Source organism: Podarcis melisellensis (assembly GCF_964234715.1).
Source record: "Podarcis melisellensis genome assembly, chromosome: 4".
In the NCBI taxonomy this organism is placed as follows: Eukaryota; Metazoa; Chordata; class Lepidosauria; order Squamata; family Lacertidae; genus Podarcis; species Podarcis melisellensis.
In genome coordinates, this window is record NC_138531.1 from 104,343,344 (window position 1) to 104,370,213 (window position 26,870).

Below are 26,870 nucleotides of genomic sequence, written 5' to 3' on the forward strand. Positions count from 1 at the left end.
TCTTTAATACAAAAGGAACTGAGTCAGCATGAGTCGGCGGCCTACAATGAATCAGCAAAGCCTGCATGATTCATGCAACCTTCCACCCACATATGCCTATAATATATAGGGTGGTCATTGATGGTCTGTTTGTGGGTTGGGTTGTCAGATGGTAGAAATCTGGTGGCATTTGATATGTAGAAAGCTGTCGGTCGTGGCTGGAGAAGAAGATTTTTAATAATAAAAGCAGCATTCTGCAAAGTACTCTTTCTCAAGGACTCTTTGTGCCGACTAGGGTCTGAGGACCAGGCAAAGGAGGTCAGAAACTTTTCCTTTTCAAACACATAAAAATCACTGCAACCCCCCCTCCCTGCCCACATGACCTGTGTTGCTGTCCGTAAGAGAAACCTGGTGGACAAGCAGCGGCAAGAACAGGCCCACCTGCTTCATCCAACGAAGTCTCTGTTACAAAGGCCAGGTCAAGTCCTCCATCCATGATCAAGTCGTGGATGACAGCCATCTTATGAATTATTGACCTGGCATTGCACAGCAGCACCTTCAGGTCACGTGGGCATCCCTTGCGGATTCCAACATCCATCCGGTCAAGACCAGACCCGGAGGCAGGGATAGTCCTCAAACAATGACTAAACTGACCTCCTCGGTCTGGTCTTAGCGTAACTCCTCCTCTTACCTGTGATCACTGAGATCGGGTATCCCAGTGCACACCCCCCACCCCCCATGGAACCTGCCCCAGCCATTTTGTTGGATTGGGCCCCCTCCCCGGCAGCCCTGTCCCTCTCCCCCTAAGAATCAAATGCAAACTATACAATAACCCAATAAGTCAGTAGAAACTAATTTAAACAACACACAACAACTGTTGAGCAGGGGGAGTCTGGTCCTCACCCTCCAGGCCAAGTGGGAAAAGGCCTTGCAAGGAAAAGAAGAGGAGGAGGAGGAGTTTGGATTTGATATCCCACTTTATCACTACCCTAAGAAGTCTCAAAGATGAATTTAATAACCTCATAAGTCAAATGGGAAAGTAGAAGAGGAGGAGGAGGAAGAGGAGTTTGGATTTGATACCCCGCCTTTCACTCCCTTTAAGGAGCCTCAAAGCGGCTCACATTCTCCTTTCCCTTCCTCCCCCACAACAAACACTCTTTCATGTGAGTGGGGCTGAGAGATCTCAAGGAAGTGTGACTGGCCCAAGGTCACCCAGCAGCTGCATGTGGAGGAGTGGAGACGCGAACCCGGTTCACCAGATTACGAGTCGACTGCTCTTAACCACTACACCACACTGGCTCTCAGGTCTTCCTTCCAGTACCAGGGCAGGAGTAGCAGCAACCATGGAGATTCCACCTGCCTCCTTCAAAAGGAGGGCACTCACCTGAGTAAAGAATTTGAGGTGATACATCATTGGTCTACTTCTCATGTGTTCTATGTTTTAAAAGTCCCTGAGATCTCTTGATGAAGGTGGTATATCAACTTAATAAATAATAATAACAACCGCCATGCATTTTTTGTCCATTGAATCTGCAATTCAGCATTTCTGGAAGGGGAACTAGTATACTATTGTATGTTTGCATAGCAACATGCAGAAGAAAGTTTTGCTCATTCATGGTGTCGCAGGAAACCCCCCCCCCCCATCATTCAGTTTGTATAAACTTCACACACGCTCACACTCACACACTACATACGCTACGCTTCTGTTATAAATTCATAGAAAATCAACCATACATCGGATTTGCACTGTTCCACTTTTATTTTACTCCATGAAGGAAAGACTACAAAATGGGGAAGGTTTGATACATGCCAGCCATAATCCCTTCACCATCCCAGCACATCCACAGGAGCCCTGCCCAGTTGCTATGCCAACCCTGAGGGTCCTAGACAGAAGACCATCAAGATCACAAAGAACTTGCATATGGGAGTGGATTCAGCATGGACTGGAACAAAGGACAATGATCAGATCTTCTCTCTGGGGGCAGGAAACTGCGACTACCTTTTGTCTTCTGAAAATGGCTCATGGGGAGGGGGAAAGGAGGAACCAGCCAGGTGACAGGACCCTCAGGTTACCACCACAACTCCTCCCTCAACCCCTCCTTTCTGTAATGTATGCATGATGTTTCTGGGGGTGGGCTTGACCTACAGGAGGGGAATTTCAAAAGTTTTTATAAGGTCTTGCACACCATTTTTCTGTGTCTTTTCCTCTCTCCTGCAAGTGAGGGGAACACCCTGTTGCAACAGTTCAATAAAGGCCAAGCCCACAGGCTGCTGTTTTGCTCCAAGTTATCCTAGTTGGTGTCTTTGTTTTGTCCAAGGGAGCCCTCGGATTTTTCCGGTAACAATGGTGAGAATATGATTTATTTATTTTGAACTTCGCTTGGTTCCTCCTTGGCAGCCATTGTGATTGTTTAAGCAGTGCTAGAACTCAGGACCCGCTGCCGTGAGGGGCATCTAAGAACAGTTGGGCCCTCTGAAATGAGGCAACCACAAAGTGAGTGTAACTGAAGGAAGAACTTGTGTGTCTCAGGGCCAGATTGTTGCCCTCAGGAGAGGGAGACCAGGAACACCCCCCCAAGCAGGACCCAGAGAGCCAGTCCCCCCTCGTTATCTCCTTCCCCAGAGAACAGCTCTCCCAGGCTGGCTTCTTGCACTGGTTGAAGCAGGGCTCTCTCTCCCCAGCCAGAGCGGCGGCAACGTCTTGCGTGCTGCACTCCAGCCTGGGCTGCGCTGCTCCTCCGCTTCCTGGCCGAGGGACCGAGGGAGATGCTCAGAGCCCAGCCAAGAGCCAAAGGCCCCCCCCCAAAGGGACCGAGGGAGATGCTCAGAGCCCAGCCAAGAGCCAAAGGCCCCCCCCCCCGAAGGGACCGAGGGAGATGCTCAGAGCCCAGCCAAGAGCCAAAAAAGGACCGAGGGAGATGCTCAGAGCCCAGCCAAGAGCCAAGGACCCCCCCCAAAAGGACCGAGGGAGATGCTCAGAGCCCAGCCAAGAGCCAAAGGCCCCCCAAAAAGGGACCGAGGGAGATGCTCAGAGCTCAGCCAAGAGCCAAAGGCCCCCCCCCAAAGGGACCGAGGGAGATGCTCAGAGCCCAGCCAAGAGCCAAAGGCCCCCCAAAAAAGGGACCGAGGGAGATGCTCAGAGCCCAGCCAAGAGCCAAAGGCCCCCCAAAAAAGGGACAGAGGGAGATGCTCAGAGCCCAGCCAAGAGCCAAAGGCCCCCCCCAAAAGGGACCGAGGGAGGTGCTCAGAGCCCAGCCAAGAGCCAAAGGCCCCCCCAAAAGAGACCGAGGGAGATGCTCAGAGCCCAGCCAAGGGCCCCCCAAAAAAGGGACCGAGGGAGGTGCTCAGAGCCCAGCCAAGAGCCAAAGCCCCCCCCCAAAGGGACCGAGGGAGATGCTCAGAGCCCAGCCAAGAGCCAAGGCCCCCCCAAAAGGATCCCATGCCATAGGCGGAGCCAGGGAGAAGCTGCCCCTTTAGAGCCATTCAGAATGACAGAAATGAATAGAAATCAGAGTTCTGCCCTGGCCACGTGAGTGTGCAATGCAAGGGAGGAAGGGCTGAGCTGGGGGGACTCGGCTTGGCAAGGGTTAAGGGGAACCGAGCTGCCTTCCTAGAGAGGACAGGAAGTGGACGGGGTGGCAAGTCCTCCAGAGCCAAGGCCCCCCTCCCTCCCCAGTCCTTCCCTGCTTGGGTGTCTCTCCTGCAAGGGCTGCCTCGCTCTCCCCTCCCTGAATCTGGTGAGTCTGCGTTCTCTCTGGGATCTGGTGGGGGTCCCAGGGCTGCAGCAGGGGAGGAGGCCGGGGGGGCCTGATCTGCTCCTGCAGGGGGGGACCCCAAGTCAGGGAGGAGGAGAGGGTCCTGCCAGGGAGGGGCCAGGGCTGCCACGCTCTCCTTCCTGGAGATCAGAGGATCCCAAACTCAGTTGGCCTTCCGCCCCCCCTTCAGAAAAACAATGACTCCCCCGAAATCTCCTTCTTTAAACAAATGAGTCCTATTGCACAACAGAGGGAAGATGGGCAAATGGTTTTCCAAAGCTGGACGAGAAGGTGGACTAGACCCCCCCCCCAAAAAAAAGGTGGAAGAGAGAGGCCGGGAATAAGGAGAGGGATCCCAGCCCAGAGTCTGGCTGCTGCATTGGGGACCAGTTTCCCCGTGTCTCCCAGGGCAGCTCCCCACGGAGGCCACTGCAGCAATCCCCTCGCACCCAGAGCAGGGCATCCCAGGACCCCATCCTCTCTCTCCCAAAGGGATTGTTGCTGGAAAACCAGCCGGAAATGGGCGCTGCTCCTCCCTGAGCCTCCAGGGACCTGGACATCAATGGCTGTGTGTGTGTTCAGCCATCTAAGAGAATAATAAATTTCCTGCCCTTCACCCGAAGCTTCAAGGGAGATGTCTTTGGCTCCACCCACTTGGCCCTTGTCCAGATACATTCCTGGCCCTCAGAACAAAGAAAAAGGGACCCCACCCCATGGATCTGTCTGGAGAGCGGCAGAGAGACCAAGTGCAGGAAAAGGAGACAGAAGCAGGGGAGTGGGGGTGGGGGGAGCAACTCCTGAGGACCCCCGGGAGAGGTCCCCCACTAGAGCCAGGCATCCATTTCCCACAAGATACAAATTATTCCCTTGTCAGTCAGTTCTGACTTCTTGCATTTACTCGAAGGCAGGAGCAACTAGACTGATTCACCTCAGAGAAATCCCTTCAGTTGCCTCCCCATTTTGCATCGCAATCTTCCTTCTAGGAGGGCTAGAGTCTGCTTCCTCCTCCTCCTCCTCCTCCTCCTCTCCTTCTTCTTCTTCCTCTTCTCTCCACCTCCTCCTCCTCCGTCTTCTTCTTCAGAAGATATCTCATGGTTTGGTACAGTCCCGCCCTGGTTCCTAGGAAGACTCATCCATGCTTGCTCAAGGAACATTTCTCTTCTTCGGACCTAAAAATTCTGTAACTAAACAATGTATTTGCTTTGTAGGATTTGCTAGCACCTCATTAGCACAGACAGAACTTGGCAGAAGACCAAAGGGTTCCTTCCGATCTCTTAGAGACTTCCTGAGAGCACAGATGGATGAGCGAGACTCTGCTGGCCCTGGAGCAGGAAGAGGCCATGCCATCCAAACTGGGAGCAGTGGGGGATTCTGGGAAAACTCTGGGCAGAAGATCCTGGGTGAGGAGGACACCCTCTGCTCAGAGGTGCAGAGCCAGAAGGTGAGGCAGTTCTGCTGCCAGGAGGCCAAAGGACCCCGAGAGGTTTGCAGCCGACTCTACCACCTTTGCCATCAGTGGCTGAAGCCCGAAAGGCACACGAAAGCTGAGATGCTGGACCTGGTGATCTTGGAGCAGTTCCTGGCTGTCCTTCCCCCGGAGATGGAGAGCTGGGTGAGGGACTGTGGAGCGGAGACCAGTTCCCAGGCGGTGGCCCTGGCCGAAGGTTTCCTCCTGAGTCAGGCAGAGGAGAGAAAGCAGGTGAGAGAGACTTTGCTCTGGATACTCCCAAGGGGCTCCAAACAGGACAGAGAACATCCCATAATGCTCTACTGTTGGCCCATTCTTTTCCTGGGAAGGCATCCATGGAATGAGATCTAACACCCTTAAAGCTTCTGTCTTTGTCATTCTCTTTCTAACATTTCTCACCATTCATTCTCTGTTTGGAATCGTTGTTGCTCTTTCAGAAAAGGGATCATTTTGCAGAAATGGACCTGGATTCCTGTGAGGCAGAGAGGCCTCCGTTGGACACCAGAGAGAGGCCACTGGGTAAGGAGGAAGGTGGCTTTTCTCTGTTTGGTCTCATTCTGTTGGTTTTCCAACTAATCTGTGAGTTCTTTTTTGGGGGGGGGAACAGTTGGGAACAAGGGTCCAAAGGAAGGGAGAAATAGTTTTGCACAACTAACATGAAATGGGCACAAACGTCCAACTGCACTCAGCAGGTAAGGCTTTCTCAAAGGCCCATCTATAGTTAGAGATGCTCTGCTTCACCTGTGAGAGAAGCAGGCACTCCTGGCATCCTGATTACCTTTTTTCTCTTGCAGGTGAAAGAATGATGCCGGCAAAACCTCCTGGTCCATCTTTTCATGGGGGCAGAAGGGAAGCAGCGGCTGTGGAACCAGATCAGGTCAGGGGAAGCTGCCTTGTGGGGACTGAGGCCGAGGGATGGCACAATGTCATGGACTGGTTGGGCACAGAGGAATGGTGGGAGAAAGCAGCCGGGGAACCAGGAAGGGAAGATGTCTCAGAGCCCAAGAAGCAGAGGTAGAAGAAGGATGGGCGATCAGAGGGAGAAGCCTGGGAAGAGGAGGTGTCAGAAGCTGAAGGGGCAACAGGGCTTAGTGAGCTGGGAGACTCTGTGGCTGAATGCAGTGCAGAATCAGAGGCAGAAGAGGAAGGAGGCAAGTGGGCAGAGGGAGGTCGAGAGGAAGAGGTGAGTCAGGACAAGGAGGAGCCACCCTCCCTGCTCGTCTCTCAGAGCCAGGAAATGTCTGACATTGGAGGAGCAAAGGCAGGCTGCACACTGGCGCACTGTTCAATCGTATGATAGAAACCGGGGGGGGGGTGGACTTAGAAAGTTGTGGGGAGCCGGGGTCTTCACTCTTTTCAAACTTTGCACTATATAATCTCACTTTTCATATATCTCCACACTAAAGAAACTTCTACCTAGGCAACTAGTCCATTAATTGATTGACAGTGCAAACTGACAGCCCCTCCGGGAATCAGGTGCTCTTTTCATGAGGCCCGAAACTCAGCCAAGTCTGTGAATATCGTGTTCTTGCTGATAAAGAGTTAACTCCAGCTGTGAACTGTGGGATTTCCTGCCCAGATAACTCTGTGACACCAGCTTCTGAATGTCGCCAGTAGGATTTATCTGTAGTTGCAGTTTTCATGGAATCCTAGAGTTGAAAGGGACCCCAAGGGTCATCAAGTCCAAGCCCCTGCATTGCAGGAGTCTCAGCTAGATCACCCAAGACAGATGGCCATCCAAACTAGGCTTCTTGTATTTCATAGAATCATAGAATAGAATCATAGAATCATAGAGTTGGAAGAGACCACAAGGGCCATGGAGTCCACCCCCCTGCCAAGCAGGAAACACCATCAGAGCACTCCTGACATATGGTTGTCAAGCCTCTGCTTAAAGACCTCCAAAGAAGGAGACTCCACCACACCACACCACACCACATTTCTATATTCATCACTGAGTGCTAAAATAGGCTTCTAAGCAGTGGACAGACAAGGACAAATAGAGGCCAGGATTCTCCTGGCCAGCCCCATCTGCTGCAAAATGGGGCCTGCCCCCCACTCCTCCCCCTCTCCATGCCCCCATGAACCCCTTGAATTTCACTCTAGGGCATTGGGAGGGAACCTCCCCAGAACAACTCACGAGGAGAGGAGAAAGGGGACCCTTCCATCGGGGAAACTGGAATGCTTGCGTAGGCAGAATAACGTGGAAAACATAAGCTGGAGTACCACCTATTTGGACAAAGACAAATACCCGTAATTAAAAGCAGAATAAAATAATTGAATTTAAGCATTAAAATAGCTACCCATAATTAAAATGTGCAGCAAAGCAATCCTTCTGAAATAACGCAGGAGAATTTGATAAACTAACAGGAAGGATTCAAAACCGTCGAGACCAGAAATTCACGGAAGACTGGAGTAAATTGAAAAGTAATTGTGAAGAGCAGACGACGGTTGTAGGGTTGCAAGAAGTTTTGTGAGGAGTATTATTAGAAGTATGGAAAAAATGGACAAGGGGGAGGATGATTTGTTAAGAGATGTAAAGGCAATATAAAGTTAAGAAATGCAGAAGAAGTGGTGAAAATGGTGGAACATCAGAGGTGCTGATGGAAGTCCAAAAAGATTGTATGAGGGATACGTTTTGTGGTGTGTGTGTGTGTATATATATATATATATATATATATTTGCTTTCGTAGATTTTCATATATATATATATATGCAACAATTAAGAGGAAGGAAACAACAGAGCATTGTGTAGCAGATCATATTTCTGCTGTCTCAGAGGAGGGCATTTCCCTTTTTCTTTTAGGGTCCAGTGTGCTTTGAAGATGTCACTGTTCATTTCACGGACGAGGAGTGGGCGTTGCTGGATCCTGACCAGAGAGCTCTGCATAAGGACGTCATGGAGGAGAATCGTGGGATCGTGGCCTCTCTTGGTAAGGCTCCCTGTGGGATCGTCCTATCTGCCTGGAATATCAAAAAATACCTCTATGTGATGAACCTCATATATTTTCTTTCTTTTTTCTTTCCTTCTTTTTTATTGGCATTTTCCAAAAAAGAAAAAACATAAAGGAAAAAACATAACAAAACACTGATACAAATTTCTTCTTCTTTCATATCCATCCATCTTGCCAATTCTCTAATCATTATAATTTTTATATTTTCATTCATTTCTTCCCCTACACCTCTAAATTTCAGATTCAATTGTCTCTGCCTCATTTCAAGCATGGCTAAACAGTCCCATACCTGCTCCTGAATTTTATTCAGGTCCCCTATTTCCTCCTTGATCTTTTCTGTCTCCCTTTTATTTTCTTTCACCTCTTTTTGAATCCTTTTAGTTGATTCTTCAATTGTTTTAGATCTAACTATCAGATCCTTAATCTTGTTCATGAGCTCCCCCCCTCTATTTTCTTGTCTAGCATTTCTTGTACTTCTCCTAATTTTTTCTCCATGTGTTGTTCATTTTGTTTAAATTCTTCTTTTATTTTCAGCCATGAAATATCCAAATCTTTGATCTCTTATTGTCTGGAGATTTTCCTTTCTCCTGGAGTTCCCCCAATTTCCCCCCAATTTTTTCCTGATATTTTATACAGTTCCAATATAAATTCAATATATTTCGATATAAATTCAATATATTCCAAAATATATCTGCTTCTGTAATAACAGTTTTCTGACACAAGGGTGTAGGTGTCCACCACAAAACTTTAAATATGTATCCCCCAGAGTAGCAAAATGTCAAGAAAAAGAAGAATATAATATCCTGCAGATACTCACTAGACCTCTAGATGTCACACTCACCCTCCCTTCCTACTGCAATGACTAATCACTTTTATCTATTCCCAATTTACATTACTCAAATCATTAATTATCTCATGAATAGCACACCATACATTCAGTCAGATCAAATAATATGAAAATAAAGAATTGCTAAATAAATTTAGTTATTAGTCCCAATTATAAATTTATCTGAAGGAGCTTCCTCTTCTATTCTTCTCTGTCTTTAACTCAGTCTTTCTTTAACTCAGTCTTTCTGTAGTCTTCAGCCACTTGTAGACCTAATCCACCATGCTGAATTTGAGGGAGGACTTTATATATTTTTAAAGTTTCAGTGCTTTAATCTCTAACCCTAACCCTAACCCTCAATCCAAAAAAGATAAACCTAAACCCAATAGCCATTATCAAATTTCAATTTTCCTTTTCTTGGCCTCTTTTTGGCCTAATCCAGTGGAGTGTGTTATATCGCCCTTTCGTGTCCAAATCGTGTCCAAAAAGAAAAAAAAACGGGGGGGGGTAGTACGTTTAAGCTCTTCTCTTTTCCTAGCCTCTTGTTGGCTTAATCCTCATGAGGATAAAAGAAAAGCAGAGAGGGAGTAAAGGTCAATAAGAGTCAGTACCCAGGAAGGAGAAAATATCATTAAAAGAAAGAGTAGTAGTCTGCCGGGGAGAAAACAATAATCCACTTTACAATATATATGAAGCATAAACATGTGTGGCTTAATTTCCTCTATTTAAATTCCATTTGGTTCTAATCCTTTTTTTTGTGTCCTTGTAAAATGTCTCTTTATTTTTATTTTTTTTATAATATTTTATTGAATTTTACAAGAAAAAACAAAGAAAATTTAACAATCCAACATAAAAATCCACAAATATTACAAAGAAAAGACAAAAAAGAAGAAAAAGAAAACACACAAAAAACCACAAATTTAGCGTAAAAAAACCCTCTCTTTCCGTTTTGTAACCTTCAAAACCTTATTTTCCTTACTTCTGCCCGCCTCCTTTCTTGTATTCCACTTAAAAATTTATTCAGCAAGATCATTCGTATTCGTTTTCATCCTTTATCCCTCCCTTCGCACTCTTATTTAACTTAATCCCTAGGACCCCTTCTTTTCCTTTTCAATGTCCTCAACATTCAAAAGTTTTACAATGTTTTTGTAGATAGGCTTTGAACTTCTTCCAGTCCTCTTCCACCTGCTCTTCTCCTTGATCTCGAATTCTGCCGGTCATTTCAGCCAGTTCCATATAGTCTATTACTTGCATCTGCCATTCTTCCAAGGTGGGTAGATCTTGTGTCTTCCAATGCTTTGCGATGAGTACTCTTGCTGCTGCTGTAGCATACATAAAAAAGGTTCTGTCCTTCTTTGGCACCAACTGGCCGACCATACCCAGGAGGAAGGCCTCTGGTTTCTTCAAGAAGGTATACTTAAATACCTTTTCCAGTTCATTATATATCATCTCCCAGAAAGCCTTAATCCTTGGGCACGTTCACCAAAGGTGAAAGAATGTCCCTTCAGTTTCTTTACATTTCCAACATTTATTATCGGGCAGGTGATAAATTTTTGCAAGCTTGACTGGGGTCATGTACCACCTGTATATCATTTTCATAATATTCTGTCTTAAGGCAATACATGCTGTAAATTTCATACCGGTGGTCCACAACTGTTCCCAGTCAGCAAACATAATGTTATGACCAACATCTTGTGCCCATTTTATCATAGCAGATTTTACCGTTTCGTCCTCAGTGTTCCATTTCAACAGCAGATTATACATTCTCGACAATATCTTAGCATTGGGTTCTAACAGTTCTGTTTCCAACTTTGATTTTTCCACCTGGAAACCATTTTTCCTATCCAAATAATAGGCCTCTCTTACTTGAAAATAATGTAACCAGTCGCGCACCTTATCTTTAAGTTTCTCATAACTCTGCAATTTCACTTTGTCTCCCTCCAGCTCCAAGATTTCCCAATATTTAGGCCAGTTAGATTCCATGTTAAGCTTTTTCAGGGCCTTTGCTTCCATAGGTGAAAGCCACCTTGGGGTTTTATTTTCCAGAAAATCTTTATATTTCATCCAGACATTAAACAATGCTTTCCTGACAATATGATTTTTAAATGTTTTATAAACTTTAGCCTTGCCGTACCACAAGTATGCATGCCACCCAAAAACATTATCATATCCTTCCAAATCTAAAATGTCCGTGTTTTCAAGAAGTAGCCAATCCTTCAACCAGCAGAAAGCTGGTTGTATAGTATAACTTAAAGTCCGGCAGGGCAAACCCCCCTCTTTCCTTTGCGTCAGTGAGGATTTTGTATTTTATTCTGGGCTTTTTGCCCTGCCAGACAAATCTAGAAATTTCTTTTTGCCACTTCTCGAAACAGTCCATTTTGTCAATGATTTGTAACGTCTGGAACAAAAACAACATTCTTGGCAATACATTCATTTTGATAACAGCAATTCTACCCAGCTTCAAGTTTGTCCAAATTTCAAGATCTTTTTTCACTTCTTACCAACACTTCTCATAGTTATCTTTAAATAAATTTACATTCTTTGAAGTCAAGTTCACCCCTAGGTATTTTACTTTTTTCACTAATGTTAAGCCTGTTTCTTCCTGAAACCTTCTCTACCGGTGTTAAATTTTTCTCTAAAACCATAGTCTTAAGTTTATTCAATTTAAAACCTGCCACCTGACCAAATTCTTGTATTATTTCCAAAGCTCTTTTAGAACTAGGGATTGGCTCCTGTAATGTCAATACTAGGTCATCTGCAAAAGCTTTGAGTTTATAGTGTTTGACTCCGACCTGTATACCCTGAATCTGTTGGTCCCTTCTAATCATGTTCAGCAAGACCTCCAGGACTGAAATAAAAAGCAAAGGGGAAATTGGGCAGCCTTGTCGTGTCCCTTTCTCTATCTTAACTTCTTCTGTAACTACATTGTTCACTATTAATTTTGCCTTTTGTTCTGAATAAATCGCACCTATACCGTTTCCAAACCTTTCTCCAACCCCCATCCCTTGCAAATTTTTCCTCATAAAATTCCAGGAAATATTGTCAAAGGCTTTCTCCACATCAATGAATATCAATACAGCTTTTGTATTAATATTAACTTGTAATTTTTCCAAAATGTCAATTAAATTTCTCATATTATTTGACAATTGCCTGCCTGGGAGAAAGCCAGCTTGGTCTTTATGTATCATTGTTACTAAAACTTTTTTCAGTCTTTTAGCCAAGATATCAGCAAAAAGTTTGTAATCCACATTAAGTAGGGATATGGGGTGGTAGTTCTTGAGTTGTGTCTTTTCTGCCTCGTTTTTCGGTATAAGCGTGATGTAAGCTTCTTTCCACGACTCCGGCGCTCTTTTCCCTTCCATAATTTCATTGCAAACCTCCATTAGAGGTTGAATTAAATAATCTTTCATATCCTTGTAATATTTGGAGGTTAGCCCATCTGGGCCTGGAGACTTGCCTAGTTGCAAATTCTTGATGGCACCTTCGACCTCGTGTTTAGAAATTTTGTCATTCAGTATTAATTTATTCTCTTGAGATATTTTTTGTAGCCCATTTGTTTCCAAAAAATTCTCAATTTTAATTTCATTCTGTGGCCCTTGTGCATACAATTGTTTAAAATATCTCTGGAAGCAATCTTGAATCTCCCGTGGGTTTCGTATATTCCTTCCATTTACTTCAAGATTAGTCACAGTATTTAATTTCTGTCTTTCCTTCAGCTGCCAAGCTAGCAGCTTTCCGCACTTATTGGCCGATTCAAAGGTTTTTTGTCTCATTTGTTTAGCGAACAATTCTATGTCCTGATTGACCATTTTGAAATATTGTGCCTGGTAAAGTTTAATTTCTCGTAGAATCTCTTGAGACTTAGGTTTAGTCCTTAATCTCTTCTCGCCTTCTCTAATTTTCTCTAAAATCTTTTCTTTCTTTTCCTCTTGAAGTTTCCTCTTTATAACATTTTGCTGAATCAAAAACCCTCTCATTACAGCTTTACTTGCATCCCAGATTACTCTTTTTTCCACAGTAGTCTTCAAATTTATTTCAAAATAGTCTTTCAAAGTTTTTTGGGCCTTCTTAATAATTTCACAGTCCCTAAATAAGGTGTCATTCATTCTCCATCTGAAGGAACCAGTCGGTGTTAGTTTCATATCCATCCTCACTGGGTTATGGTCGGACCAGATTTTTGGGCAGATTTCCACCTTTCGAATCTTGGATGCCATCCCTCTTGTAATCCAAATTTGGTCAATTCTTGTCCAAGTCAAGTTGGCTTCAAAGAAGAAAGTCCCCTCTCTACCTAGGGGATTTTTAGTTCTCCAAATGTCAATCAAATCCATATTGTCTGTCAGTTCAAAAAAGGTCTTTGGTAGTCTTCCATCTTTTGTAACTACCTGTCTTTCAGATTTATCCATATATGTCGACACAACGCCATTCATGTCTCCCATCAGAATAATGCTTTGGTACATAAAGTCCATTAACGTCTCATGCAGTTTCTTGTAAAACTCTGATTTCCCCTCATTAGGTGCATAGACTCCAATTATTACTAATTTCTCTCCTTGAAATTGTATCCCAATTGCCACAAATCGTCCATGTTCATCTTTAAGGAGAAATTTTGGTGATAATTTCTCTTTTGCATAAATCACAACTCCTCTTTTTTTTACTTTGTCCGATGAAATGAATTCTTGGCCTAACTTTTTATTTATCAATAATTTCCTATGGAGTCTTGTTATATGTGTTTCTTGTAGACAAATTAGGTCCAATTGTTCCTTTTTCAACATATGAAAAATCTTCTTCCTTTTACTAGGGGAGTTCAGACCTCTAATGTTCCAAGTTAACATCTGCAGAGACATGTTGTTGTTGTTGTTATGATGTTCCTCCAACTGCTCCTAAAAGTTGCTCTTGATTTGACGGCTGTGTCTCTTTCTCTAGTTGGTCCAGTCCCAAGGGGGTTCTTCCTAAGTCAAGTGGTCTCAATCCTGGTGTTTCCGAATCTTTTGTTCTGGCCTCTCTTTGTAATTCTTCTCCAAAGTCTCTCAGGAAACTCAGTTTATCTTCCTCTGATCTTATCTTTATTTTCTTTCCTTTAAATGTAAACGAGAGGCCTTGCGGAAATTCCCACCTGAACAAAATGCTGTTTCTTCTTAGCAGGTCCACCAAATTTCCGTAGTTGGCTCTAAGGTCAAGTAGGTGTTTCGGGATATCTTTAAAAGTCTCAATTCTCACCCCTTGGATCTCGAGTGCTTTCTGATAGTGGAGACTCAGTATTTTATCTCTTTCTTCTTTTGACCTTAAGGCAATCAAACAGTCTCTCGCTCTATTTTTCCTTTTGGCCCTTCCTAGTCAAAAAGCACTCACTATATTAAATTCTTCTTTGTCTGGCTCCAGGTCCCAGCACTCCTCAAATTCCGATGTAAGAAGTTCTATTAAATCTCCTTCTTCTATTTCTGGGACCGCCCTGATTCTCAAATTAGTCTGTTTCTCTTTAAGTTCAATCAGAGAGAATTGTACCTTATAATCATCCAATTTTTTATTTATTGGCGGTATCTTTTGTTCAACTGCCAATACCCTCTCTTTTGCTTCCTCTGCTGTCTTCTTTGTCTCCTTAGATTCCTGCAACAATCTGTCAATCGCCTGGGTGTTGGAATTTACATTTGTCCCCAAGTCGTTTACTTTTTGCCCCAAATCCTTAATAGTCGAAGTATTTAAATCAATCTTAGCTGTCAAATTTTGTAGGGCAGATAGGATCTTGTCTAATGTTGCAGAGTCCGATCCTGTTCCTTTTGGTTCTTCCCTTTCTGTGACTTGTGGGGCAGGAAGTCCTGCTGCTGATGTTCTTCTATGCAGATATTGTTGCTGTGCCTGCAGCTGCTGCTGCTGTTTAACTTTGGCTCTTGTTGATACTTTTTCTGGAGGCTTTTCTTGTGACTTATCTGGTGTGTTTTTTTGGTCCATTACTTTGCCTCTAAAAGTCAAGGTCACACACACAGTTCCCAAGCTTACTTCTTAACCATAAGCAATAACAGCTGCAGTGGAAAATCCCCAGCTATAACACAAAGTTCCTCTAGGGGAGCAAAGTGCCAAGTTGTTTCATCAATGGTTGTTAAACAGTAACTTCATAAGCTCCCCAGTTATCTTCCCAATTGTTACAGGAATAAAATAGTTACAAACTTGGAAGCTCCCTTAAATTGTTGCCAGTCTTTCTCAGAGTTCAACAGTAAAAGTTACAATGTCCATAAAACGGTGCGTTCACAGTAGCCTTCCAGTTGTTTAAAGCAGACCAACAGACCAAAATCAAGGATGAAGCGGTGGATTTTTTATCCCCCCTTTCCCTGCTTAGGGGGGTTTCTTTTGGTCTGACAGTGAAATTTAGCTCTATTCAAAAGGAAAGTCAATGGTTCAAAGTTCCCTTGTCCCTTGCTTTCATTCTATTTACAAAATCGGCAAAGCGGACTTCCTGTTTGCACTTTGCCGATTTCAGGTCCAAATTTAAATTCAAGTTCAAAGTCCCGATCAAAGCGTCAAGTTCAAATTCAGAGTCCAATTTTAGTAGGTCTTATGCTTTGATCTTTCCCGGATTTCCGAATTCTTACTCACGGATAGCTGTTTTAATCCGACGTTTCACAGGAAAAAGGCCAGAGCTCTCTGGTAACTGCCGCGCAGCTTCTCTCCGCAGAAGTAGCGATCGACTCCAGCACAGCGCTGCACCCCCGCTCCGCTCCGGAGCTCTTTTCAGAGCTCCTTTGATAGTTCGGGGGGGGCGCGAAAACGTGCCCACTGAGTCCCACGGCCCCAGGCTTCTCCCGCCTGCAGGTTTTTTAAGGGTCCTCCGCTTCGCTGTAGTGGTGGACCCGGTTTCTGCGGAGCTTCTCCCTCCGTTACAGAGGGAATCCGCCATTACCGATGGCGCCGCCTCCGGAAGCCAAATGTCTCTTTAAACTTCTTCAACCACCTTCCCTCTCTCCCTCATAAGTCTTCTCCCAAAATAAGATTCAAAGTTTCTACTTATCTCTTCTTCAGCTCTTTGTTTTAAAGTAGCCTTTGCCTCAGCACATTGTTACTGAGGACTTTCACTTTTGTACTCACTCAGCAGGGAGTGTTATTTCCTTTTTCTGCTCTTGCGACTTTCTATCACTGCATCATTTTCTCTCCGCTGCTGGGATAGACTCCCTTCTTCATCCTACCACATCTGAATCTTCTTCGGTAGAAAAATACGGTAATTGAACAATCATAATTGCATTACATTCTTGATTAAATTATCTTTCCATTAATATATAATTTTATGATATTACTCCAAAAGAAGTGGTTTTATGAGCCATAAAACGTCTGAAATACACTTTTTTCCAAAAGGCTTCCACAATTTTGGCCACTACTGTATATCAAACAAAGCAACATTCAACAACCCATAAGAATCCAATAATAAATATGTTGGTTAATGACAAACAACAAAGGTAATGAACACACACACAGTTCCTTTCAGTTCTTCTCCATTTCTTCCCAAGGCTCTAATCCCTTTTTGTCTCCATTGCAGATTGTGATGAACTGGAAATCGAGAACAAGGGTGACCACAACAAAATCCCCAGAGAGGAGAAGCCACGTAAAAATTTGGAATGTGGCGAGAGCTGCAGTCAGAGCTCCCATTCCACTTCCCATGAACAAAATCTCATCGGAAAGAAACCCCATCAGTGCATGGAATGTGGAAAGAGCTTCACTAATAGCTCCTATCTCACTTCCCATCAGAGAATTCATACAGGGGAGAAACCCTATCAGTGTGTGGAATGTGGAAAGAGCTTCAGTAGGAGCGACCATCTCAATACCCATCAAAGAATTCATACAGGGGAGAAACCATATAAATGTGTGTTTTGTGGGAAAAACTTTGCTGATAGATCCACTCTCACTTTCCATAAAAGAATTCATACAGGGGAGAAACCCTATCAGTGTGTGGAATGTGGAAAGTGCTTCAGTCAGAGCCGTCATCTCAGTTCCCATCAAAGAATTCATACAGGGGAGAAACCCTATCAGTGTGTGGAATGTGGAAAAAGCTTCCATCAGAGATCCTATCTCACTTCCCATCAAAAAATTCACACAGGCCAGAGACCCTATCAGTGTGTGGATTGTGGGAAGAACTTCACTGATAGATCCACTCTCACTTTCCATAAAAGAATTCATACAGGTGAGAAACCATATCAGTGTATGGAATGTGGAAAGAGCTTCAGTAGGAGCTCCTCTCTCAATTCCCATAAAAGAATTCATACAGGGGAGAAACCATATCAGTGTGTGGAATGTGGAAAGAGCTTCAGTCAGAGCCACAATCTCAGTTCCCATCAAAGAATGCATGCAGGGGGAAAACCCTATCAGTGTGTGGAATGTGGGAAGAACTTCACTCATAGATCCTCTCTCACTTCCCATCAAAGAATTCATACAGGGGAGAAACCCTATCAGTGCGTGGAATGTGGAAAGAGCTTCAGTCACAGCCACAGGCTCACTTCCCATCAGAAAATTCATACAGGGGAGAAACACTATCTGTGTGTGGAATGTGGAAAGAGCTTCACTAATAACTCCTCTCTCACTTCCCATCAAAGAATTCATACAGGGGAGAAACCATATCAGTGTGTGGAATGTGGAAAGAGCTTCAGTAAGAGCTGCAATCTCACTTCCCATCAAAGAATTCATACAGGGGAGAAACCCTATCAGTGCATGGAATGTGGAAAGAGCTTCAATCAGAGGTCCTCCCTCACTTCCCATCAAAGAATTCATACAAGGGAGAAACCCCATCCATGTGTGGAATGTGGAAAGAGCTTTAGTTCGGGCTGCAATCTCACTTCCCATCAGAGAATTCATACAAAGGTTGGGAAATCCTCCATTATATAGCTTTAGGAGCCAGGCAAATACCTACCTGTTTAGGGAGGTTTTTAATGTCTGATGTTTTAATGTATTTTTAGTTGTTTGTTGGAAGCCGCCCAGAGTGCCTAGGGAAACCCAGCCAGATCAGCAGGGTATAAATAATAAAGCAACATCTTTGCTTTGGTGTTTTACAACCTGTGCATTGTCTCTGTCATTTGCTGTGGCAATAATCAATCATCAACAAAAACAAGAACATATGAAAATTGCCCATGACTCGACTTGCTGTACAGACACTTGTCGGCAGGGCCTTGCTTGTACCCAAGCTGCATCAGCATCTTGTGCAGTTTCTGATTCCAGGCCCTAGCAGCCTGCTTAAGTCCATAAAGTCCTTTCTGCAGTTTGCACACTAAATGTGCCTCATGTGGTTTAAGTAAACCTTATGCTGTCTCATGTAGGTTTCCTCTGAAATCTGTCCAAGAAGAAAGGCAGTTGCAATGTCAATGTGCCTAATTTCTATTTGCTTGGAGGCTGCAATGCTCAACGCATTCTTAGGACTTCCGGTCTAGCTGCCATGGCAAGCGGCTGTGTCCATTCCAGCAGAGCCTTTCCTGCGGCTAATGAGGATAATATGGGAGTAAATATCCTCCCCGAAACCCCCTGGGCCAGGGGGCCAGCTCCACCCGCAGATCATCTGATACCTGCTGCCTGTCCTGAAGGAATGTGGAGGGCAGGGGTGCAGGGTGCTATGCACTGCACGTCTCGGCAACTCTCCAGAGCTGGCTCCATGAGCAGAAGAAACCTGTTTTTTAAGATAAAATTCAGACTTAACTAATAGGCATCCTCTGAACTAGTGGAGATAAAATAATTTGCTAATTAAATCAGCCACTGAGAAGGTTTTGATCTGGAGAAAGACTTTAGTCGTAACTGAGGGAGGTGAGCCTCTACTATATTTTTTGATATATTTTGCATCTGCTGTTTTATTTGGCAAATCTTCCTTTGAAAAACTGTTGGAAATATACAAGTAAATGCTAAGTTTAACTACAAAATTGACTATGTGAAATTATAATTATGGCTCTAGCAACAACCTCCTTTGCTAAAATGCTTTAACTTGAGCTCTTGAGCCCAAAACCCAGCTGTATAAACAAGTGCTCAGAGCCCTCTCCTTTATCAGTTTGTGATGGCAAGGATGGCCTTGACTCTACCAGTAGAACAGGGAAGACACATCTGAGCCTTATCTTATATCCTGACCACAAAGGCGCACAGACCTAGTCTGGGAACAGCGCCAGAGGGTGTTCTTGGAGATGGTGACCTCTTGCTCCAAGATAAGAGTAGGAACAGGAAGATCCTTTTATGGTCAGAAGTATAGGAAGGAATACCCATTTATGGTTAAGAGTGTCAGAGCAGGAACATCTGTGATGTCCACCTGCGTGTACAAGGTGACGTGGTTGGATTCCTGGGGAAGGGGGAGAGGGTGTCTGGAGGATATATATACTGCATGAAATTTCTCATTTCTTTGGACTTGCTGTGGACACACCACACAGGTGCCTTTCTGCTGTTCCGGAGAGCAGAAATAAAGAACTCTTTCTCTGAACCAACCCTCGGTGTCATTTGACTTCCTTCCTCCTGTCCGGGAGCAACACAGACCCAATCGGTGAACTCCAATAAGGCTGCAGAATGACAAAAAAAGAACCCCAGACGGGAATTATTGTGTTTATGCTGAGGCATCAGCTCATTAGCATTTGGAAAGACAGTACAGAAGAGAATTCTGGATGTCAGCCTGGGCTAATGGCAGATTGGTTGTGGCACAGTTTAAAATGCCCTGTGAGCGGAAAACGACAATGTTTAAGATCTAGGACACATAAAGGACTGACCCGCCTGTTAAATTAAAGGATGGATTAATCTATAGACCTAGGGGGAGGTGAGCCTTCATCATTTTCTTTTCATATATTTGCATCTGCAGTTCTACCTGGCAAACCTCTCTGGGAAAGTCTACTATTTGAAATATGCATTAGGGACGGAAGCCAGGACCTTCACCACATAGGGGCAAAGTGTGTTCCTCTTGGGATCCTGCAGAGCATGTTCCAAATCTGAATTTCCATTCAGCAGATTGTAGGAATGTAGAATCGTAGAGTTGGAAGGGACCCTGGGGTCATCTAGTCCAACCCCCGGTGAGGCAGGATAATCAGGAGATGCTGGATAAAGGTTCCCTTTGGCAGAACTGCTAAGCACCAGGGGCAGAAGGACAAGATTCTGACTCCTTCTGCCGCCTGCAATCCAAGGCCCAGAGTGGGTGTTTCTCATTTCATGCAGCAGAAGAGCCACTAGAGTTGGGGGGCAGAAGCAGTGGGGGGGGGAGGTGGCTGGTCCGGTTGGATGGTCTCTCTGGCAGCGCCAGGAAGCCCACGAAGAAGACATTTCTCTCGTTGCCTCATGGAGGAAGAAGGAGAGGAAGGTGTCTGTCTCCGAAAGCCAAGCTGGCTGCATCACTTTCCCCTCCCTGAGGTTTCTCTCACTGGCCATGGGCAGGGGGGAGTGGCTGTTCCTGGTGGCTCCCCTGGGAGCTGGGGCGGGCAGGAGACGACCAGACCACCCAGCAGAGTTTCTGGCTTCAATGTTCCAGTGTCCCCTTCCACCACCCTAGCCCCCCAGGGGCCTCCATGGCGCTTAAACTGTACGGACCTTTGTCGGCAAGGTGATGTCTCTGCTTTTTAAGATGCTGTCTAGGTTTGGCATTGCTTTTCTCCCAAGAAGCAGGCATCCTTTAATTTCGTGACTGCTGTCACCATCTGCTGTGATCATGGGTGTTCTCTCTCTGCAGGTAAATTCAAACTGTAACTTTCCCTCCTTTTGTAGTCATGACCAGCTGTACCTAATCAGCTCAGAACTCACAGAAAAGGTTCTTAAAGTTACAATCATCTTTTCTGTTTCTTTGCAGAATGACTCCTAACATGGAATGAGGAGAGGCGGTTAAAGTATGGATTTTCTAGGAATTTATAAAGCTAGGTACCTTACCTGAGCTGTCAAGTCAAAAGGATACCTTCAGGCCTAATATTTGTAACATTGCAACAACTATAAAGATGTGCCTCCCCCATGATTTCCATAACATTTAATTTTTTTTGCCTAGGGAATTCCAGGAGGTGGGGGAATCATTTGTCCTATTCCAATAATCTGCTTGCATAGGTTTAATGTTATTTGGAGACAGTAACACCCATTAATTTCACGTTATCTAGGTGTTTATTCAGGTGAGGATGAATAAAACACTCTAGAAAAATCCTTCATGACTAGCTGCTTTCCCCCAATTTCTTAGCTAGAAATAACTGATATTGAGAAGGAAGAGAGAGAGACCCTATCCCTCAAACTTTGGGGATTTAGTAGGCATCATTTGGGCGATGCTGCCCCACTCCAGTTTGCCTCTGTCGGCCCCTGATGCCCCTTTCCTGTGGCCCCCGAATGGCTCTCTCCTCATCCGCCTGTCTAGGGAGACAATGGGGGACGGCTCAAGCGGTGGGGAGATTGCAAGGCCTGCTGGGGCAGCTGGCTGCTGTGACGGACAGCAGAGCCAGAGCAGAGTCTGGGGGTGCAGTGCCTCACCATTCCACCAGGGGGCCAGAGCCTCTTTCTGATTGGCTACCCGGAGGGGGGTGGCGCCAGCACTTTTGGAGGGAAAATAAAGAGAGCCGTTTCTGAGGGGATTTGAGATGGGAGAGAGGGAAGGTTGGGAGAAGAAGGGGATGAGGAGAGGGTGGAGGGAGGGGGAAGTGGCTCTGATCTGAGTGGATCCTCCGCTCTGAGGAGAATATCTATGGAGCCAGAGGAAGGAGCCTCACAGCTGAGATGGGGAGACCATGTTGAGGGTCTGAAGGGAGTATTCAGATGGGAGAGAAGCTATGGGAAGACTCTCTTCTTCTTCTTCTGGGGTCTCCTTCCAGTCAGGAGGAGAGAGATCTTCTAGGAAAAGGAGATTCCCAAGTCCGTGGCAAGGGCTGAGAGGATCCCCTGGGTCTGGCATACAAAGGAAAATACCTCGGGAGTGGGACTGCTAAGAGAGAGGGGAAGCGAGGAAAAGTGGCCCCTCGCTCACGGACCAAAGTATGAAGCCGTGAAGGAAGCTGGGCTGTGTCAAAAGTACCTCACGGAAACACCTCTCATAACTAAGTGAGGGGATGAGAGAGAAGCAGCAGAAAGAGAGTTCAGCCTTTCACCATCTATTCTGGAAACCTGAACATCTACCTGAAGTGCAACCACTGAATTACAAGAATTCAGAATTAAAAGCCTAGTAGATGAAGGGAACGCAGTGGATGTAGCCTACCTTGATTTTAGCAAGGCATTTGACAAGGTGCCCCATGATATTCTTGTAAAGAAGCTGGTAAAATGCGGACTTGACTATGCTACCACTCAGTGGATTTGTAACCGACCGAACTGACCGAACCCAAAGGGTGCTCATCAATGGTTCCTCTTAGAATAGAATCATAGAGTTGGAAGAGACCACAAGGGCCATCGAGTCCAACCCCCTGCCAAGCAGGAAACCCCATCAGAGCACTCCTGACATATGGTTGTCAAGCCTCTGCTTAAAGACCTCCAAAGAAGGAGACTCCACCCTACTCCTTGGCTGGAGAAGAGTGACTAGTGGGGTGCCACAGGGTTCTGTCTTGGGCTCGGTCTTATTCAACATCTTTATCAACGACTTGGATGATGGACTCAAGGGCATCCTGATCAAATTTGCAGATGACACCAAACTGGGAGGGGTGGCTAACACCCCAGAGGACAGGGTCACACTTCAAAACGACCTTGACAGATTAGAGAACTGGGCCAAAACAAACAAGATGAATTTTAACAGGGAGAAATATAAAGTATTGCACTTGGGCAAAAAAATGAGAGGCACAAATACAAGATGGGTGACACCTGGCTTGAGAGCAGTACATGTGAAAAGGATCTAGGAGTCTTGGTTGACCACAAACTTGACATGAGCCAACAGTGTGACGCGGCAGCTAAAAGAGCCAATGCAATTCTGGGCTGCATCAATAGGACTATAGCATCTAGATCAAGGGAAGTAATAGTGCCACTGTATTCTGCTCTGGTCAGACCTCACCTGGAGTACTGTGTCCAGTTCTGGGCACCACAGTTCAAGAAGGACACTGACAAACTGGAACGTGTCCAGAGGAGGGCAACCAAAATGGTCAAAGGCCTGGAAACGATGCCTTATGAGAAACGGCTAAGGGAGCTGGGCATGTTTAGCCTGGAGAAGAGGAGGTTAAGGGGTGATATGATAGCCATGTTCAAGGATATAAATGGATGTCACATAGAGGAGGAAGAAAGGTTGTTTTCTGCTGCTCTAGAGAAGCGGACACGGAGCAATGGATCCAAACTACAAGAAAGAAGATTCCACCTAAACATTAGGAAGAACTTCCTGACAGTAAGAGCTGTTCGACAGTGGAATTTGCTGCCAAGGAGTGTGGTGGAGTCTCCTTCTTTGGAGGTCTTGAAGCAGAGGCTTGACAACCATATGTCAGGAGTGCTCTGATGGGGTTTCCTGCTTGGCAGGGGGTTGGACTCGATGGGCCTTGTGGTCTCTTCCAACTCTATGATTCTATGATTTAGCTGAAGTAATAAGTTAACTTCTACCTGAAAGAACACATCTCCCGTCTTCACTTTGTTTCACCATTCTCTTTTTTGTAAATATAACTTTCCTTGTCTGAATATCTCCTGCCTGAGGTTCCCTGGATTGCAGTTTCTCTCACACAAGACACCCCACAAAGTAGCCTGTGGGAAATCGTAGACATTTGTTCAATCTTCATCATCTTCATTTTATTTTATTTGTAACCTTTCCATTGTTAAAACAACGCTCAAGGCAGCTTACAACATGATAGGCAAAGGGCCTTCTCGGTGGTGGCGCCTCTTCTGTGGAACGCCCTCCCATCGGATGTCAAAGAAATAAACAACTCTCTGACGTTTAGAAGACTCCTGAAGGCAGCCCTGTTTAGGGAAGTTTTTAAGGATTGATGTTTTAATGTAGTTTTAATCATGTGTTGTAGGCTGCCCAGAGTGGCTGGAGAAACCCAGCCAGATGGGTGGGGCATAAGTAATAAATTATTGTTGTTATTGTTATGACAAGATTTACATAATTACCAACATAACCAAAGTCAAAAACGATAAGCAAAACACATCCAAAGGTACACAACCAAATGGAAAAGAATTTCCACATAAATCATAAGATCTAAAATTTGGAATACAACATTAATGTCAATAACAATTGAAAATGACACAGATAAAAACCCAAAACCATTTGAAGAAGGAGGCCTATCTGCCCAGCAGTAGCAGCAGTATTTTTATTATTATTATTATTATTATTATTATTATTATTATTATTATTATTATTATTATTATTTATACATACCCTGCGCATCTGGCTGGTTTTTCCCAAGCCACTCTGGGCGGTTTCCAACAAAATATTAAAATACAATAGTCCATCAAATATTAAAAGCTTCCCTAAGCATAACAACCATCCATTTTTAGTCCATTGAGTTAGAAATTCCGCATTTCTGGAAGGGGAAATGGCATACTATTGAATGTTTGCATAGCAACATGCTTAAGAATATTTTGGTTATTCATGATGACTGGGGGTTGGACTGGATGACCCTGGGATCTCCTCCTATCTCTCCACTCCTGAATTCTAGGAGTGCCTCCTGTAAAGTCCTTTCCCCTGCAAGCTCTTCCTCTGGTTTCCGGCCAAGGGAGGGAGATGCTCAGAGTGTTATGTATTGAAGTACCACTGTATATAGTTTTCACTCAGGTCCACGTCAGTTACTTTAGGCGGGAAGCCCTGGGTGTTGCTGCTACAATGTTGACAGCCTATAAAAGCCGGCCAGCTGAGCTGTTTGCTGTCCAGTTCTGTTCCAGCTTACAAATAAAGAGCTGCTTTGGAGAAATCGCTGCATCGTCTCCCCACTATTGAACACAGAGCCCAGCCGAGAGCCAAAGGCCCCCCCAAAAAAGGATCCCTTGCCATAGGCGGAGCCAGGGAGAAGCTGCCCCCTTAGAGCCATTAAAAAGAACAGAAATGAATAGAAATCAGAGTTCTGCCCTGGCCACGTGAGTGTGCAATGCAGGGGGGGGGGGCTGAGCTGGGTGGACTCGGCTTGGCAAGGGTTAAAGGGAACCGAGCTGCCTTCCTAGAGAGGACAGGATGAGGTTTCCGGCTTCCCAGGCAGCAAGGTCCCTCTTCTTCCTTTGTCGTGTCCTCCTCTTTGTCCCCCCCCCCCCGGGACCCCCCTCTCTTTCCCAGCATCAGGGTCTTTGCCAGGGAGGCTTCTCTTCTCAGAGCCCAATTCTGGGAGAGAGCGAGAGAGGGCTGAGCTGGAGGGGGGGGACTGGCCTTGCAAGGGTTAAAGGGAACCGAGCTGCCTTCCTAGAGAGGACAGGAAGGAAGGGGGGGCAGGTCCTCCAGAGCCAAGGCCCCCCCTCCCCAGTCCTTTCCTGCTTGGGTGTCTCTCCTGCAAGGGCTGCCTCCCTGCCCCCCCTCTCTCTCTCTCTCTCTGGGATCTGGTGAGTCTCCCCTCTCTCTCTCTGGGATCTGGTGGGGGTCCCAGGGCTGCAGCAGGGGAGGAGGCCGGGGGGGGCTGATCTGCTCCTGCAGGGGGGGGACCCCAAGTCAAGGAGGAGAGGGTCAGGGGTGCAAAGACCCCCCCATATGCTCCTGCTACCCAAAGGAACCATCTGAAGGAACCAGTCGGTGTTAGTTTCATATCCATCCTCACTGGGTTATGGTCGGAGCAGATTTTTGGGCAGATTTCCACCTTTCGAATCTTGGGTGCCATCCCTCTTGTAATCCAAATTTGGTCAATTCTTGTCCAAGTCAAGTTGGTTTCAAAGAAGAAAGTCCCCTCTCTACCTAGGGGATTTTTAGTTCTCCAAATGTCAATCAAATCCATATTGTCTGTCAGTTCAAAAAAGGTCTTTGGTAGTCTTCCATCTTTTGTAACTACCTGTCTTTCAGATTTATCCATATATGTCGACACAACGCCATTCATGTCTCCCATCAGAATAATGCTTTGGTACATAAAGTCCATTAACGTCTCATGCAGTTTCTTGTAAAACTCTGATTTCCCCTCATTAGGTGCATAGACTCCAATTATTACTAATTTCTCTCCTTGAAATTGTATCCCAATTGCCACAAATCGTCCATGTTCATCTTTAAGGAGAAATTTTGGTGATAATTTCTCTTTTGCATAAATCACAACTCCTCTTTTTTTTACTTTGTCCGATGAAATGAATTCTTGGCCTAACTTTTTATTTATCAATAATTTCCTATGGAGTCTTGTTATATGTGTTTCTTGTAGACAAATTAGGTCCAATTGTTCCTTTTTCAACATATGAAAAATCTTCTTCCTTTTACTAGGGGAGTTCAGACCTCTAATGTTCCAAGTTAACATCTGCAGAGACATGTTGTTGTTGTTGTTATGATGTTCCTCCAACTGCTCCTAAAAGTTGCTCTTGATTTGACGGCTGTGTCTCTTTCTCTAGTTGGTCCAGTCCCAAGGGGGTTCTTCCTAAGTCAAGTGGTCTCAATCCTGGTGTTTCCGAATCTTTTGTTCTGGCCTCTCTTTGTAATTCTTCTCCAAAGTCTCTCAGGAAACTCAGTTTATCTTCCTCTGATCTTATCTTTATTTTCTTTCCTTTAAATGTAAACGAGAGGCCTTGCGGAAATTCCCACCTGAACAAAATGCTGTTTCTTCTTAGCAGGTCCACCAAATTTCCGTAGTTGGTTCTAAGGTCAAGTAGGTGTTTCGGGATATCTTTAAAAATCTCAATTCTCACCCCTTGGATCTCGAGTGCTTTCTGATAGTGGAGACTCAGTATTTTATCTCTTTCTTCTTTTGACCTTAAGGCAATCAAACAGTCTCTCGCTCTATTTTTCCTTTTGGCCCTTCCTAGTCAAAAAGCACTCACTATATTAAATTCTTCTTTGTCTGGCTCCAGGTCCCAGCACTCCTCAAATTCCGATGTAAGAAGTTCTATTAAATCTCCTTCTTCTATTTCTGGGACCGCCCTGATTCTCAAAT

General features: G+C 45.0%; 2 protein-coding genes and 1 long non-coding RNA gene across 6 annotated transcripts in view; 2 read left to right on the forward strand and 1 right to left on the reverse strand.

Annotated features, from left to right (window-relative positions):
* Positions 1 to 1,616: 1,616 nt before the first annotated feature.
* LOC309369177 (uncharacterized protein) overlaps positions 1,617 to 26,870 on the forward strand; it is a 111,776-nt gene continuing 86,522 nt past the window's right edge. Inside the window, exon 1 of one of the 2 annotated variants that reach the window (XM_081909931.1) lies at positions 1,617 to 2,264. The gene's annotated coding sequence lies outside the window, so the exon portion shown is untranslated. Of the gene's footprint in view, positions 2,265 to 25,526; positions 25,668 to 26,870 lie in introns of those variants that run through there. The other variant, XM_081909929.1, reaches the window with a different exon arrangement.
* Positions 4,376 to 26,870, forward strand: part of LOC309369107 (uncharacterized protein) — a 60,026-nt gene continuing 37,531 nt past the window's right edge. The window contains exons 1-5 of one of the 3 annotated variants that reach the window (XM_081909783.1): positions 4,376 to 5,433; positions 5,640 to 5,721; positions 5,997 to 6,079; positions 8,006 to 8,132; positions 16,499 to 18,009. In XM_081909783.1, the coding sequence (XP_081765909.1) occupies positions 4,870 to 5,433; positions 5,640 to 5,721; positions 5,997 to 6,079; positions 8,006 to 8,132; positions 16,499 to 17,838 (2,196 nt within the window). In that variant the 5' untranslated portion in view covers positions 4,376 to 4,869 and the 3' untranslated portion in view covers positions 17,839 to 18,009. Of the gene's footprint in view, positions 5,434 to 5,639; positions 5,722 to 5,996; positions 6,080 to 8,005; positions 8,133 to 16,498; positions 18,010 to 26,870 lie in introns of those variants that run through there. The other 2 variants (XM_081909784.1, XM_081909785.1) reach the window with 2 other exon arrangements.
* On the reverse strand, positions 8,093 to 20,027 carry LOC309369441. Its single transcript, XR_014168136.1, has 3 exons — positions 19,408 to 20,027; positions 16,054 to 16,165; positions 8,093 to 8,163 (listed from the first exon to the last, which is right to left on the reverse strand). It is a non-coding gene; the product is annotated as an uncharacterized lncRNA (long non-coding RNA).